At 39.3% G+C, this 16650-nt stretch overlaps 1 protein-coding gene across 1 annotated transcript in view; it reads right to left on the minus strand.

The window, feature by feature from the left end:
• The window catches only part of CORIN (corin, serine peptidase), a 309309-nt gene that overhangs the window by 72866 nt on the left and 219793 nt on the right, over positions 1-16650 (minus strand). Inside the window, exons 9-12 of the mRNA XM_010858877.1 lie at positions 15088-15204; positions 11704-11811; positions 3472-3703; positions 188-333 (exon numbers count right to left, since the gene is read on the minus strand). Coding sequence (XP_010857179.1) covers positions 188-333; positions 3472-3703; positions 11704-11811; positions 15088-15204 — 603 coding nt within the window. The remainder of the gene's footprint in view (positions 1-187; positions 334-3471; positions 3704-11703; positions 11812-15087; positions 15205-16650) is intronic.

Below are 16650 nucleotides of genomic sequence, written 5' to 3' on the forward strand. Positions count from 1 at the left end.
AATACAGTGTCTAACAGATAAGTATTAAATTCTTCAATGTAATCAAGTTTATAGATTCACCACCTACATAGCCTTTCTATTGGCAATCAAATAAAAACAACAACAAAGAAACTTCTAAAGGTAGCTGATTTATTCATTCATGTTAGATACTGCAGTGTAATTGATTTAAAAATTAACAAAAATTAACCTTCGACTTCATCATCAGGCATTAGGCAGGTTTGATTGTCTGCATTTTCCTCTGGAAATTGATTGCAATCTGTGTCTTCTGGCCACTGTAGACCCACAATCCCAAGAACAGACTCACAGCGTTCTTTGGAATACTCACAGAGAGCTCTAAAAGAGCAAAAAAGACAACATTACAGGCAGAAATAGCTACACCAAATGTTAGGCATCTACACAGGACTCTTAATTCTGTACAGCGTGGGTCAGTGTATGTATGTGGTGTGTGTATGCAGTGTGTGTGTGTATCAGTGTATATATGGATGCACGTACACATAATAGGTATGTGGGAAACCAAAATAAGGGATATCATGACAAGGGAGATAGATTCCTGAAACACAGTTTCACCAAAAAAAACTCTACTGCAGGAATGGAAATAGCGTTGTTCCCAGAACGTGGATTCCCTTCTCCAGTTTACCTTTCTTGGTTTCTCTTTTGTCTTTCAGGCAGACACATTCTCCAACATTTTTGTTTCAAGCAAGTCCCCAACATCACTTTGGGCACTCTCTCACCAAAGGGCATTGAGTCTACACAACACCCGCAGCCCCTTCTGGTGCCCTGTGACTGGGCCATTTCAAGTTTTAACCTGGCTTCCCTAAAGGCAATACTTCAGCTTACACTAATATGATTGAAAAACTTGGTGCTTCTCCCAAACCCATCTATGTTGAGCTCAAGTTGGTAAAAAATTAAATGTGTTGGCTTTTGTTAAAGAAAAGATATACTAAGCATTGCTCTAGGTGTTTCAATGTGTGTTACTTCATTTGTACCCAGAATATTTTAAATCGAGGCATCAGCATGTCTCAAAGAAGATGTTTTTTACTTCAGATGGGAAAAAAAAAATGTAGTTTTGCCTCAATATATAACCAATAAATTAGTTTTTTAAAATGTTAAGTAGACATAACCAAAGTAAGTTCCTAGGCAAATTTCTCATTTCCTTTTAAAGACATTCTCATTTCTCAAAAGTTTCCAACTTTAAACTAAGTTAATATCAACAAGATAAGGAATGGCTTAGCAATTGAACAGAGAAGTTTCTGAAAAGTCTCCATCTTGATTTAACTGTCTAGATTTAAGACAGAGCATAACTTAATGCTGGTTTAGCCTAGGAATCTGGGGCAAAGACAAAGCCATGGCATTCCCATATGAGGCAAAAATGAGAAGCTCAACAGTGTTTAACAACTATCTGTTGGATTGAATAGTTTTGTGGCAGATTAATAAAAGGTGTATATAACTCAATTGCTGCTGCTATTTTAAATTAACCAAAATATACTTATTTCAGATAGAAGTCAGGTACTGCCTGACTCTACCACTTTTTTTACCCCTATAAAATAGAATAAAATAAATGGCACTACAACTCCATGGCACACCTGCTCATATCATAATCTGTGTGGTGTTCAACCACAGAGACAACAGTCCCAAAAGATTACTTTGAGGATGACAATTAGAGTATTTAGCACATTATAAGGGCTCAATAACATTAGATTTTTTCCAATTCATAACTTAAAAACTGAATTTTAAGATCAATAAACAAACCTGGCAAAAGCAACTATGTGCAACCCCATGAGATATCAGTATATTACTCTCTTTACACAAAAATATTTTCTTACAAATATCATAAGGTAAAATTCTCTTTGATAGCTACTAAAAATGAAAGACTGCAGCCTACCAGGCTCCTCCATCCATGGGATTTTCCAGGCAAAAGTACTGGAGTGGGTTGCCATTGCCATCTCCAAAAATGAAAGATGTATATATGCTAAGAAACAAAACTAAAATACCTAGAATCAGTTCACCAAATTGTTCACTGTATAGTATTTCAGGACCCATCTCATCTTAGGCATTTAAATATGAAAACTAAATCTTAAAATTATCAGTTATATGTGGATATAAATTTGTTCCAGAGAACACTGTTAGGGAAATGTTTATATACATATGAAAAGAAAATCAAATACAAGAATTTGTTAAGTACCATTAAAAGTAAGTATTCACTCCATCAACCTTGCTTAGCAAAAATGGAATAAGATTTACAAATAACTTGTTAACATAAAACTGGTAGATGTTTTATTAGTAATATTTTAAAAGGCATTTAACAGAAATTTTCAGTATATTTACACAAGCCTACATTGTATTATTCTATTTGTACTTTTTGTTCAGTTTCCCAAGTCATTTTGAAATTTTATTGTTTCCTGTCCTGACTCTATAGATGACCCTTCCTTGTCATCCATTTGATATTCAGTATTTAATTTGTTTTCTTATCTGTTCACTGTTTTGATATTACTGCTTTTTCTTTAAGTTCTGAATGACTTTTGATCCAAACATATGGTTTTCACAGTTACCACTCACATTTAGGCAGGCACATCTGTGTATTCACTCCGTGATGGAAAGCAGCCTGAGAGCAGCCCCACCTCTGTGACAGCCACTTTGCATGCGCACATTCTCTGACTATAACCCAGGACACACGGCAGAGAAGAAGGCCAAACCACCACAAAGCAGGGAGCTGTGCTCCTTCCTAACATCAGAGCAGTGTTTAGTCTGGGCTCACAATCGACTGGCAAAGCTTCACTTTTTTGTACATTCGTCTGATCTTAATCTCACAATAACTCAACCCAACCATCATCACAATCGTGATCTTACAAGTAAAGGAACTGGCATTGGAAGAGCTCAAGGAAACGGTCTCAGGCTACAAGTAGCTAGAGAAAGAGCCAGGACTTGAATCAGAAGGTGGACTGCAGTGTCGTAGTCTTAACCACAGGACATCACTCATATCCTAAGTCCAAGCCATCCTCTTGAAATGCTGTCCTGAATTTCACCCAAGCAGGTAGAAAAACTCTGTGTTCATCCCCTGTCTATCCTGAGAGGTTGGTGTGATGTCTCCTAACTTTTGACACAGTTAAAAAGCAGCATTTTAAATATATCAACACTGCTAGATCAAGAGGCAGACAGATCCCTCCTTCTGCTGTCTCACATTTAAAAAACCACTTCTTGATCCACCATAATGAAACATGTGATTTTATTTAGTTAAAGTCCATGAACTATTATCAAAGGCAGTTCATACCCCTCATTTGGTTCTTCAGTAATGACTTCTCACTTGGATACTCATTTTAGAATTCTACTTCTTTACCATTTTAATATGTCATTTGTTAAACACAGAGCTTCTTAGCAAAGTAGGTACTTTGTCTAAACTCAGACTAAATCTTCATTTCCTTGGTTCTCCCTGAGGGACAATGAGGATGCCTGGGGGAGATGCCACTGTGTTACCTGCAAGGCGGGATACGCTGCTGTGTATCCTCGTCACACTTTGGTACCAAGATGGTGCAAGCAAAGAACATGAGGTATTTGTAACAGTTGGTTTGAACAAGTGCAGGGAAAAGAGAAGACTCCCAGCTGATGGATGCTTCCTTTTGAGTCCTGTGGCCAAGGTAATTCGGAAAATTTGTATGGTTGTAGGGCAAATTCAAGCAGAGTTCCAACGTAATTGGTTCACACTGACCTAACAATAACAACAACAAAAAGCCACACATACAGATACATATTATATATTTTTATTTATAAAATTTCATTTTGTTTATATTTATAATATAAATATAAATAATGTAAAATATATAATATATTATATTAAAATAATATAAATAATGTAAAAACAACTTTCTTCCACATGTAAAACAACTTACAAAATTAAAGTCTATTTTAGAATCTTTCTTAAAAGTATTTAAGACTAGAACGTAAGCAGTACATGAGGTTGCCATCAAAAGATAGTGTGGTTCATGAGGTGTCTTGACAAGCCAAGATTCATTTCTGTATATGCATCTGCCAGCACACTGCCCTGAATGAATATTTCAGAAAGTCTTCCTCATTTTCCCCTTGGTTTCACTTATCTGAAAGTGACTCCTTTTCCTGCTTCCTTTACTTTAATTTGTCATCTTCTGATTTATCCATTACTTCTAAACTAATGCATTCCCCATCACCCTGCGAGCCACTTTTAAAAATTAATGAATTTAGCTGAGGAGGCAAGTAGATGACTTTTTCCTATGTGTTTTGTGGTTAATAAACATATGAAAGTGAAAAGTGAAAGTCACTCATTCGTGTCCGACTCTTCGCAACCCCATGGACTGTAACATGCCAGGCTCCTCTGTCCACGGAGTTCTCCCGGCAAGAATACTGGAGTGAGTAGCCATTTAGCCATTCCATTATCTAAGGACTCTTCCCAATCCAGGGATTAAACCTACGTTTCCTGCATTTCAGGCAGATTCTTTACTGTCTGAGCTACTAGAGATTCACTGATCAACGTGTAAAGCTACACAATTCCAGGGCAAGAGGAGGCTGAGGTCCATTAGATTGCCATTGCCAGAGAGATGGTCCCTAACCCTTAGCTTGGCATCCAAGGCTATTTCACACTCCAAACCACAGCCTAACTTTCTAGCCTCATCACCCATCCTATCTCATCAGCAATATTTGCTTGATGACTCCAGACATTTTAAGAATTGCATGACTTCATGATTCCTGTTAGTTTTTATCTCTTTCTTTCCTTCACACACTTGTAATCACCCTTCAAGTGCAATCATGTTTCTACCTGTCAGCACTTGCTTCCTGGAATAATCCTTTCCCATCCTCCTCACCAAGCTAATTTCTCCTTGGTCTGCAGCACGCAGCACAAACATCTCTACCAGGAAGCCTTCCTGGCCAACCACTCTCCCTCTTCCACTCCCAGAAGGAGCACCAGAGTATCTCCAGGACATACCTGCCATGCCCACATGGCCCTCTGCTCTATTCACTTACTTACTTGTCTTCCCCACACAATTCTGAGACTTCTGTGAAATGAGACTTTCTTTTTTTAAAAATTGAAGTATAGCTCATTTACAATGTTGTGTTAGCTTCTGGTGTATAGCAAAGTGATTCAGTTTTACATACATAATTAAAATGAATTCTTTTTCAGATTCTTTTCCATTATAGTTTATTATAAGATATTAAATATAGTTCCCTGGAGACCTTATTTCTTGATCTCATAGTCTGCACCAAGCATAGTGTGAGAATTAAGGGAGGAAAGGAGGAAGAAAAGTATCAGAAACCATCCTGAAAGTGAAGTCACTCAGTCATGTCCAACTCTTTGTGACCCTGTGGACTGTAGCCTATCAGGCTCCCCCGTCCATGGGATTTTCCAGGCAAGAGTACTGGAGTGGATTGCCATTTCCTTCTCCAGGGGATCTTCCCGACCCAGGAATCGAACCCGGGTCTCCCGCATTGCAGGCAGACACTCTACCATCTGAGCCACCAGGGAAACCATCCTAGGCATTTTAAAATGTAAAAATAATTCAAAATATAGTCCAAGCCATTGAAGCAGTCTAAGTCTCCAGGGATATAACATGAACAGGTTAGGCCAGCAGGACTGGACAAAATGCTTGAATCCAGAGGGACAAAGTGGACAGAAGCAGCTTGGGAAGACTTCCCAGGACAAAAGGAGTTTGGACAGATTTGGGGGAAAGCAGCAGCAAGGCTTTCTGTCCTTTGTCTGCTGTAGACATGCCTCATTCCCAGAGGAAAGAGGTGATCAACAGAGTGTCTTTGTAGAATCAGGCCGGGTCCACCAAAGCCTTCATGCCTTAAGGGTAATTATTCAAGTTAAATTTAATTATTTAACTAAGAAGGGAAACAGATTAGCAATTAGGACTGCAGTGAAATAGTAAAACAGCTCTGGGATGATTTCTCGATTTAAAGAATCTGAGGGCTTTTCAGAGACTATGCTATAGGAATCTTGACACTGATCAGATTAAAAAGCTCATGACCACATATATAAGACTCAGTTTACTGGGGAAGAAGTAACTCTCTAAAGCTGGTGTAATCCTGAGGATGCCTACAGTGTAGAGAGAAGGAGATGGAAGAGGGATGGGGTTTGTCCAACTTCTGAAAGAGGAGTAACATGAAATGTTTGATTTCAGATTACATACAAAAAATGCATGTTCGTTATAAAGACAATAAAAAGATGCATATAGGAAAAGTTCTCCATTCCCCACCTCCCTTTCTCTTAACTTTCCTCAAAACTAAAGACAGTTTTAATCCTTTCAGGCCTTGCACTTGCTCATGTTTATACACGTAAGAATTTACACGCATAGGCAGAGATATGTCTATGCTTTCGCCAAAGGATAACTGTACTGTCGCTAATACCTTTCAACTTGTTTTTGTTGCTTGATAACCTATAATGACCAAGCAGCAGAAACAGCTCAACCTCTATGTTTTTCCTAATTTCTTCAATATACTTAAAATTTTACCCCCCAAAATGGGATCATTTACACATATTTTGATGCAGTCTTTTTTCCCTTGTAGACACATTTTCTTTCTCTTTTCCTCAACCACCCTATCAAGTTTTGACTTTCTTATCTGTTCATTTCATTGAGATTAACTAATAAACATATCGTGTGGACAACTTTTCTCTCTTTTGATATGTAGGGGCTGTATCACTTTTGATTTGGGATAAGATACGAGCTTTAAATATTTCAGTGTCAAGGGAAATGAAAGGATTAAGTTATGATCATATACTACTCTGAGATCTTTATTGAATGCGTTGAGGTTGATTGAATCCTGTGTTTTGTTCCTTCATAATGGCATTCTTCACGGAGTGCTAAGCAAGATAAACTCTCAAGATATCTGGCAACCTCCAATTCTGGGATTTATGGTACCAAACTTTTTTTTATCTTAAGCATTAGACTCACATATGAGCCTGATTTACAACAGCCACTAGAGGGCGATCATGTCACAAACATGTGAGGACGTTTAGCAACCACGGGGCTGTTTCCAATGTTTTCAGTGCTCAACAGGGCATCCTGAATATAGACGAGGTTTAAAAAGATATCTGTTGAAAGAAAGGTCGTGATGGAGTCCCAATGATAGCCCACTTTTCAAACTTAAACAAGATTTGTTAAATTCAACCCACAGACAGCATTGTTAACTAAACAATGTTACATCTTGGTGGCAATAGTGGTAAAGAACCGGCCTGCCAAGGCAGGAGACATAAGAGACGTGGAGTCCATCCCTGGGTCAGGAAGATCCCCAAAGGGGGAAATGACTACCGACTCCAGTATTCTTGCCTAGAGAATCCCACGGAGAGAGGAACCTGGCGGGCTACAATCCATAGGGTCGCAAGGAGTCGGACACGACTGAAGCGACTTAGCACACACACAATACCTTAAGTCATTGGGAATCATGTATTAGGTTATGGTCATTTACATGAGAAAATGTCACGTCCAACATCCATTGGCATATATATGATCCTCAGATTCACCTTTGCATCAAACTTTGTGGCTCAGACAGTAAAGTATCCATCTACCATGCAGGAGACCCAGGTTCGATCCCTGGGCTGAGAAGATCCCCCGGAGAAGGAACTGACTACGCACTCCAGTATTCTTGCCTTGGAGAATCCCACGGACAGAGAAACCTGGTGGGCTACAGTCCATGGACTCCTAAAGAGTTGGACATGACTGAGTGACTAACACTTTCACTTTTCATTTTAAATTTCTATTATTTTCAATAATTTGAAGAGCTATTATAAGGTGAACACCCTTGTAACCACCACTCAGGTCAAGAAATTGAACTTTACCAGACAATCACAGGTGCCCTTCCATATACCCTGTCATATGTCAACCTTCTCCTTCTCCCACAAAGTAACTACTGAGTTTCAGAGTCATTACTTCCTTGTTCTTCTTTATAGCTTTATTACCTAAGTGTGTACCACAACCTACATACTACAGTTTGACTACCCATTTTTGAAAACCTATTTAAGTCTCTTATAATAGCTATGTTCCCCCGCTATTTCTTTATTTTTCCTTATTATTTAAGTATTGAAAAATCTGGAGACTTGACCTTGGAGTGCGCCAGTCTGGATTTTGCTAATGGAACACTCTAGGCAGGTAAACATGTACCCCTGTACTCCTTGTTACCTGAACACTGGCACCTGAAGCCAGGAGGCTAGTTAGGTTTCACCAGGACTTGGACAAGGTTCTGGGTGCTGTGATGTTCTTTCATCAAATGACACATCCACCGACTTCTCTTTGTGATGTCTACAGCTGCATGTCCATGCTCAATGTCTTATCCTATTAATTCTCCTGTTTACCATATGGTAATATTCTAATTCAATCAATTACTTTTTATTTACTCCTTGAAAATGCTTTTAGAAAGAGATCATTCTTCTCAATTGACTCTCTGATCACACTTCTATACTCTCTGTTCCTCCAACTAGAGACTGCAAAGAGAGGCCAGAAAATTGACATGCCCCTGAGAAATTATTTGAATAACCAAGCTGTTACTTCTTCCTGGATTTAACTTTTCAGTGGGAGGATCATACTGCCATCTTCCCACTCATATATACGATTTTGGTTTTCTTTTTATGTTCTTAAAACACACTCAGCACAGTTTCCCTAGCATCTCACGGTCTCATCAGTTTCCTCTTTCATCACAGATGTTCTTGCCAGGTCCTTTCCATATATATTCAGCAAATGTTTGAACATCCCCTCTTCTGAATGTCCAGCACTGGACTAGTCACTTGTCCCCATTCCTTCTGTGTTATTAAAAATGAGTGTTGGAGGCTAACGTACATGGGCAAACATGTAGAACCAAAGACTGCTGGAACACTATGGGAAACTCAGGAGAGGCCCTGAGGCATGATAGTCATTTCTGGCTTCGCATGGCCACAGCGGTCATGGGTGCAGGGAGGCAGAGAGAGACACATGTCCAGGAGCTGCTCCCTCCACCAGGCTTCCCAGCTGTCCGGATCGCACGCTGCAAGGTGCAAGTGATGGGTTAGTCCCTACACCCCAGACTGAGGGAACATTACATCCCTGTTCCTACTCCCTAAGGCAAGGAGCTATCTGCTTTTGCCTCCCAGCAGAGTGCAGACGTATTACAGATTCTGGGCTTGAGTGGATAAGGTGACACTAGCCTATCACTGAACATTATTATCTGAAATATATTGCTTAGGCTTTTATTTTTTAAATTGTAGCCACTTCTGGGAATCTGAGATAAACCATGAAACTTATCCATTGAAAAATACAAAAACCATGAAGACATTTTTCACACCCTCTTTCAAGATGTCACTAATTTCTGCAGCTTCATCAGGCCACAAAGCAGTCATTCTCAACTTGCACTGCACACTGGGGTCACCTGGGAGGTTTTAAAAATACTGATGCCTGGGCCCCACCCAGTATATCCTCAGGGACAATCAGGAAGTTACATAATTTTTTAATGGGACAACAAGAACCACTGCCTTTAAGAACTAGCCTCCCAGCAACTCCAGTGAGAGAGGCTGACTCCACCAGACAAAACATCCACATTTTCCAAACCCATATTCTCCACTGGCAGGAAGCCAGGGAATGACAGTGTTGCTCACTTGTACCCCAGAATCTAAATAACAAGAGTGTCTTATTGGTAGCAACAAAGATTTTTAAGTGATTAATCACATTTTCAAGTGATGAAGAGTTTTCTGAAGGGAGATGTTGCTTGTCCATGTTTTTATACAGAACCAAGTAGACACACACCATTCTGAAGCTCTGAAAAGTAAGGAGTAGCATCTTTACTCTCAACTGGAGGTTAGGCTTATACACTGTTTTTAATCACACACAAGGAATGGGGATGAGTGACTAGCCCAGTGCCTGATACTCAGAAGAGGAGGTGTTCAAGTGTCTGCTGAATATACATGGAGAGAGCCTGGCAAAAACATTTGTGATGAAAGAGGAAGCTGCTGAGACAGTGAGATGCTAGGGAAATTGTGAGCGTATTTGAAGAACATAAAAAGGAAACCAAAACCATATATATGACTGGGAAGGTGGTAAATGATCCCCCTACTGAAAAGTAATCTCCAGGAAGGCTGAAATCATGTCTCCTTTCTTTTCCATCAAAGTGCACAGTCCCTGGAACATCACAGGCTAAGTACTGGTTGAATATATATATGAGCCAAGTTATCTAGTGCTCTTCCTACAAATTCTTTTGACAGATGAAAAGATATTTAAATTTTTAATCTTAAAATATTTCAAGTATAGAGAAAACAGGAAAACATACAGCTAGTGAGTCCCCACCTAAATGTGATATGGGCTAACATTGCTCTCTCAAGCTTTTTAACCTAACAGTGCCATGCTATGTCAGATAACCCTCAAAACTTTAGTAAAATACACATGTCTGAGACAACACTGTCACTCTCCAAAATTCTGCAACCCAAGTTCAAAGTGAAGTTAAAAAAAAAAGATTCTGAAAGAGTTCCAAGGAAGAGTCCGAGATAAGCAAAGTCTAACCATATACACACATACACATATATTTAATGGAGTTTAGAGTGAATAAAATGGTAATATGTCTTAGTAGTCAGACTGGTAACTATCTGCACTGCTCTCTCCCTGTGGGAAGTGGAGGACTGGGAATTGTGCTTTCAGCCAAACGGTTCTTAAGTGCTCATGAAAATAAAAAATCTTGTCAGATGGGTTATTAAGTGGCTGTCTCCCTCACTCTCCTATCCAGCCCACTGTTTTCACCCCTAAAGTTCCCCTAAGGGGTATGGGCTTTCCCCACCCATAAGCTCTATGCTGACCCAGAAAAGTCACGAGTAGAATTAGGATCCAAAAACTTGAACAAATCCAGGGACCTGAACCGTTCAGCTTTTCAACCTCCCAGCCTCCAGGACCTTCACCGCCAGGATCAGTGCTAAGAGGCCACACCTTCTTGTCAACTGAAAGCTTGACAGACCTCTTCTGAATCTTAAGCCCTAGCTGACAAGGAGGCCAAAAATTAGGTCTAAAGAGTGTAAGAAGGGAGTAGACTATGAAGGCAGAGTCCAGAAGTAAGATACCATTACTAGAAATCAGGGTCTTTGGGGACTTCCTGATTCATTTTAAATTCCTCGGGAGAGTCTTTCTGCTCACCCTGCCCATTCCATCTTCCCCTAATTATCCCTCCTTATAAGCCAGTTTGGAGAAAGCCACCTGTCTACACCGTTTGGAGCCTTTCCCTTGTCACCAACACAAATGAACACAAGAGCCACAAGATTATTCTAGGTCAGCAAAGTTCCTGGAAGGGTGAGAATACATTTTATTATAAGAACAGACCGCCAAAGTTTTATGTGGTTGTTTAGATTAATTTTATATCTGCTTCTCAGATAAAGTTTCTACTTTTAAAGCTGGGCTTTAAAAAGGAAGAACGATAGCATCTGCCTATAGATGGAGCCAGGAAAATAATATATAGGAGCTGATGCTCAGTGGAAAGTCATGCCAATGATATTAAACAACATGGATTTATAGCCCATTCACAGTGACACATTTGTTTATGATTTCAGTTAATTAAGACCACTTTGCTTCTTTTCTGCTACCACATGTAACCTTTTTTTTTTAAAAAAAGAAAAAATGTATGCATATACATATTTTGGAGGGATTCCAGACTTTAGCATTTTAACATCAATGAGAGAGGAAAATGTTGAATGCATATCCTGACAGAGTGATTGCATGTGTCAGAGGCTGTACTTACTACAATTATTCACACTGTTGCTGGGGTCACAAAGAGAGTTACCACCACATGAATCAAGGCAGGAACTGTAGAGGCATCTTTGGTCTCCTTCTTGACACAGAGTCTGACCTACAGAAGAGAGAAAGGCACATTCACTTTCATCAGCATCCGTAAGTAAACTCCAAGTGCTAGTTTCTGAAGGATCCAGAGCCGAGGAAGGACACAACTCTAATTTCCTTCCAGCATCTCCAAAAATATTGAACACAAGCTGAGTAGGTACTTTCTGGATTAATTTTCCTGCAGCTAAATACAACACTGTTATTTCAGGACTCTTCAGGAATTAAGAAACTAAGGGGCAACCCATCCTTTAAAAATAGGTTGTTATAGTTTTTCATGAAAAAGATAGCATCTTGTATTTACACAGGTGCATATAGCTGATGACAAAAGAAAACTCAAGTAATTTGAGGGAAGCGCCAATATTTTAAAGTCTCATTTGATCCCAGCTCTAGTTTTCCCTCTAAGGAAAATGCTCTCCTTAATAATAAATAGGGCATCAACATTACTATAATAAGGGTACTTTATCATGGCAGGATTGTAAGCAGCTGTTATCCATATTTTTGGTGTGTCTCTGGAAAGTAGCACTGCCCAGCTGCAATGACCTGAGAATTAGGTTTCTTGTTTCCAAATGAATGACAACAGTAATGTCAGCCTAATGGCTTTTCCTTAAGGTATATGGAGAGAAAACTGCTTTTCCCATTGATTTCCTAGTCATTTGTAGATAAATGGAAAAGGTAATAAATTACTGCCCATTCTCTTTCTATCTTGCCCCCATTATAGTCAATTATTTTTAAACACATCATCTGGACTCTACAATATCTTGCAAGGCATTTTAAAATATAAATAACAGTATAGGTATACATACAATCATTCTTACCTATAATTATGACAATATTTATTATACTGGACTTCCTTATCTAGCATTCTAAGTTATATCTACAATCTTACCTATAATTCTAAATATAATATTTAATATACTGGACTCTCTCTCCCTTCTAGTACCATTAATAAACAACACTATATATCATAGCCTTGCAAAAAAGAGATATTGCTCCCTTTTTTTCAATATTTAGCAGATAAAAGGGTTTTTTTTGCAAGGTAAGTCAGGCTAAGTCCCATGAATATTAGTCTCTTAAAAAATTTTTATTCAGACAGCATGCATTCATTATTTGAGCCAATATTAAGTGCTTGCTATGTGACAACTTAGTTTGCCAGCAAGGCATTGAGCATTAAAAGATAAAAAAAGTCTGATAGTTTCAACTCTAATTAGGGATATTCTTCATGAGCGAAATCTTATAATGCCATGTGATCATTGCTCCCTGAAGGTACATGTAAAAAGCAGTAAAAGCAAATTAGGGCAGTAAGAAGAAAGCTTCTCATAGGAGTTTTTAGGCAGATGGGATAAGCTGGGGTAAGAGGGAAGGATGGTTTTCCAAGCCAATAGCAGGATGTACAAAGGGCTGGAGTCACTCCCTTTAGTTAAGGGAGACTAAGCAGGAAGGCTGAGAGTGAGGCTGAGGGTTGTAAAGGCCTCTATCTTGAATAGGGCTCCAAGCCCTGGGAGAAGCGATCCCAGCCCTCCTCCCAGCCTAGTCAAGCATAAACAGTCAGTGATTACTGCTGACAGTCGCTCTGCGGTGTTGTAACTCGCTGCCCTTCACTCTCAGCTTTCTAAAGGCAATGGCGTTCTCCCACTCCTCTATGCTACCTTGCTCTTTCCACCTTGGGGCCTTTGGATAAGCAGTTCCCTGTGTCTGAAAGGCTTTCTCCATTCCCACTCTCCTTTGCTAATTCCATTCATTCTTCAGATAGTAGCTCCAACACCTCCTCCTCAGGGAAGCTTCCCAGAAGCCCTTTACCAGGACATGCATCCATAACACGAATCCTAGTACTTTGAATTTCCCTCCTGGCCCGCATCCCTCCCTGGTTACCAGACCTACTGTTGCACGCCTATCTCCCCCAGAAGCCTGCCAGCCCCATGAGCTGTTCTGCTTGCCATTGAATTCCCAGCACCACAATATATTTTAGTATGCTGAATTTAGAAGAGTGAATAATCTAAATTCACTACAATTTTACTTTCCTTTTTTTTATATTTACATTTTATCATGTGACTTTTCTTAAATCTCACAGATATAAAGAAATACTGGCAAATCCTGCCACTGCATAGTAAAGAATACAAAATTATTTCAAACAGCATTGAATTATGTAGAGAGAAAGAACTATTTGATCCAAAGGGAGCTTATTGGCTGATATGGAATAACTCGAGGCCAGAAAAGGATTTCCTTCTGAATTTTCAAAACTGGTAAAACAAAGCTATCCTTATCTAGTTTTTTATGGAATAAATCTGTGATTTAAAGGCTCTCTCTTTTGGTCTACAATGCATTCTCATTAAAATTTTCTAATATCAATATACATTATGGCAAATCTAATTTAGCTACAGGTGACCAATCTCATTAGCTGATGTGGGATACACACAGCCTACAACAGGCTTTCAGGTACCAGCCACAGAAAATAGCTTACAGTTACATTTATGGAGTACTCAACACATGTCATCTCTATGAAGTAGTTATCATTATTCTGAGATTACAGACACAGAAACTGAGAAGTAACAGGGTTAAATCACTGGCCCAAAGTCAACCAGGGAGTAAGTGGGAGCTGGGATCCAAACCCAGGCAGCTGAGCGGCAACCTCCACATTTCTAACAACAAGGCTATGTACTAAGGCGCAAGTAAGACTTATAGACAAACGTACTGATTTTTAAGTCCAAAGATATTACTAGCCCTGTACCGAGAGATACTTCTACACAAACTGAGGCTTAAGATAATCAAGGTAGAGCTTTCTTTTCCAACAGAGAACCAATTTATTTGGCTTACTTTTTCTTTGGGGGCTTCACAGATAATAACAGACTGCTTTTAAAGTGTGTTCAAGCATATTGTTTGGCAATGGGAGGCATTAAATGGCTTCTCTGCACATGGTTAGTTTTGGAAGCCATTGCATTCAATTTCAGAAGCCATTTCCTTCTAACTGGAATCTAATTGAATTGAATAGTATGTGCTACACTTTTCTCTCTATTGTAGTGTTTCCCCATAAAACAGCTAACTGAATCTACCTGTGCTGTTTAAGTGTTTAACCACTAATTTTCACCCTTAGGAATGAGTTTTCAGTGTAAGTTGCATGAGACTTGTATTTACCACCAAAAAAGGTTTCTGGCTGACCGGAACTGTGGGGACCAGTGCATTAGGCAATCTGAAATTATTTGTGTGGGAATCCTTTAAGCACTAGGTAACTTCCAACGTTTTGTTTTGCTCCCAAGGAAAGACTATTTCTGGGGTTGGAGCACACACTTACCATCACTGCAACTCTCCTCATCACTTCCATCCTTACAGTCCTCGTCTCCATCACACTGGAAAGTGCTGGGGATGCACTGTCCATTTCTGCATTCCACCAGACCCTGGCTGTGACACGCTAGGGAACACCAAAATAACATGCATTTTAATTATCTGTATTTCTTTCAGTGTCTGGATCATATCCATGATTCCTGTTTATCTGGCATCACCAAGAAATGAAGTGTTCTAAACATCTGAACATTCTGCCCAAATGAATGAATGTGTCATTAAGTTTTTTCATCCCAAGTGTTCTTGGAATGCAAGGTTGTCTATCTGGAATTTCTCTTACCCTATTAAGTAGCACATACTTAAAACTAACCTTTTCTAGATCACTGCATAAGTGAAACTAGTATTAACGATGATAGTAGTTATACTGGGCTTCCCAGGTGGCTCAGTGGTAAAGAATCTGCCTGCAATGCAGGAGATGCGGGTTCAATCCCTGGGTCAGGAAGATCCCCTGGAGAAGGAAATGACAATCCACTCCAGTATTCTTGCCTGGGAAATCCCATGGACAGAGGAACCTGGCGTGCTACAGTGCATGGAGTCACAAAAGAATCAGATGTTACTTAGTGACCAAACAACAAGCAGTTTAACTAATGATATAAAAACTACAATTTATTAAAGGTTTACTTTATGGCAATAGCTGTGCTAGGAGTATTACATATCTAATCTCAAACCCTCATAAGAAATTTGTAAAGTGCGTATTATCAACCTAGTTTAGAATAAAGAAACTGAAGCTTAGAGACTTTAGCGTGTATGTCATACTCTCAAGGCTGTTGACAAGTAGGGCCAGAATATGGAAGGAAGATTTTCTAACTCTAAGCCCCAGCATTTCACTCTGCACCAACCTGACCTAATGCACCAATGAAATGCATAATACCTACCCCACAATAAACACTTTATTTCAAAACTTGCTTATGACATCTGATATTTAAAAGGATGATCTAGTGACCATTAACCTTTCAGGAACCGGTTGTCTTAATTCTATCCCTATTGTCTTTTAAATCATCAGAAACCCCTGTATCATGTGACCTCAGCCTTCACAGAGTTGCTGTCTACATACACGTGAGCACCATGTTCTTGCTTTTCCAAGATCCATCAAAATACAGTCCACTCTGTTCCACAATGTCCACTCAGCTAGGACTCAGATGATATTCCAGTTCAAATATAATTCAGGAAAGAGGAAAGCTGGGCATAGTGTTTGCTAATTATTTTAAATGAGTTTTCTTGTCAACATAAAACCCATGCAACTTACATTTCTATTTATGCCTTAAATTACAAGCAAATTAAACAGCTAATCTCATATGTAGCCACTGTTTCTACTTTTATTAGACAGTAAAAGATGGAATAAAAAGTTTAATTAGCTCAAATATGCATAAAATGCACCTTATTAACTCTTTCAGGTCAATATTACTCTTCTTTAGTTCAGTTCAGTTGCTCAGTCGTATCCGACTCTTTGCGACCCCATGAATCGCAGCACACCAGGCCTCCCTGTCCATCACCAACTCCCGGAGTTCACTCAGAC

This window comes from Bison bison, unplaced genomic scaffold (genome assembly GCF_000754665.1).
Source record: "Bison bison bison isolate TAMUID 2011002044 unplaced genomic scaffold, Bison_UMD1.0 scf7180017864451, whole genome shotgun sequence".
Classification (NCBI taxonomy): Eukaryota; Metazoa; Chordata; class Mammalia; order Artiodactyla; family Bovidae; genus Bison; species Bison bison.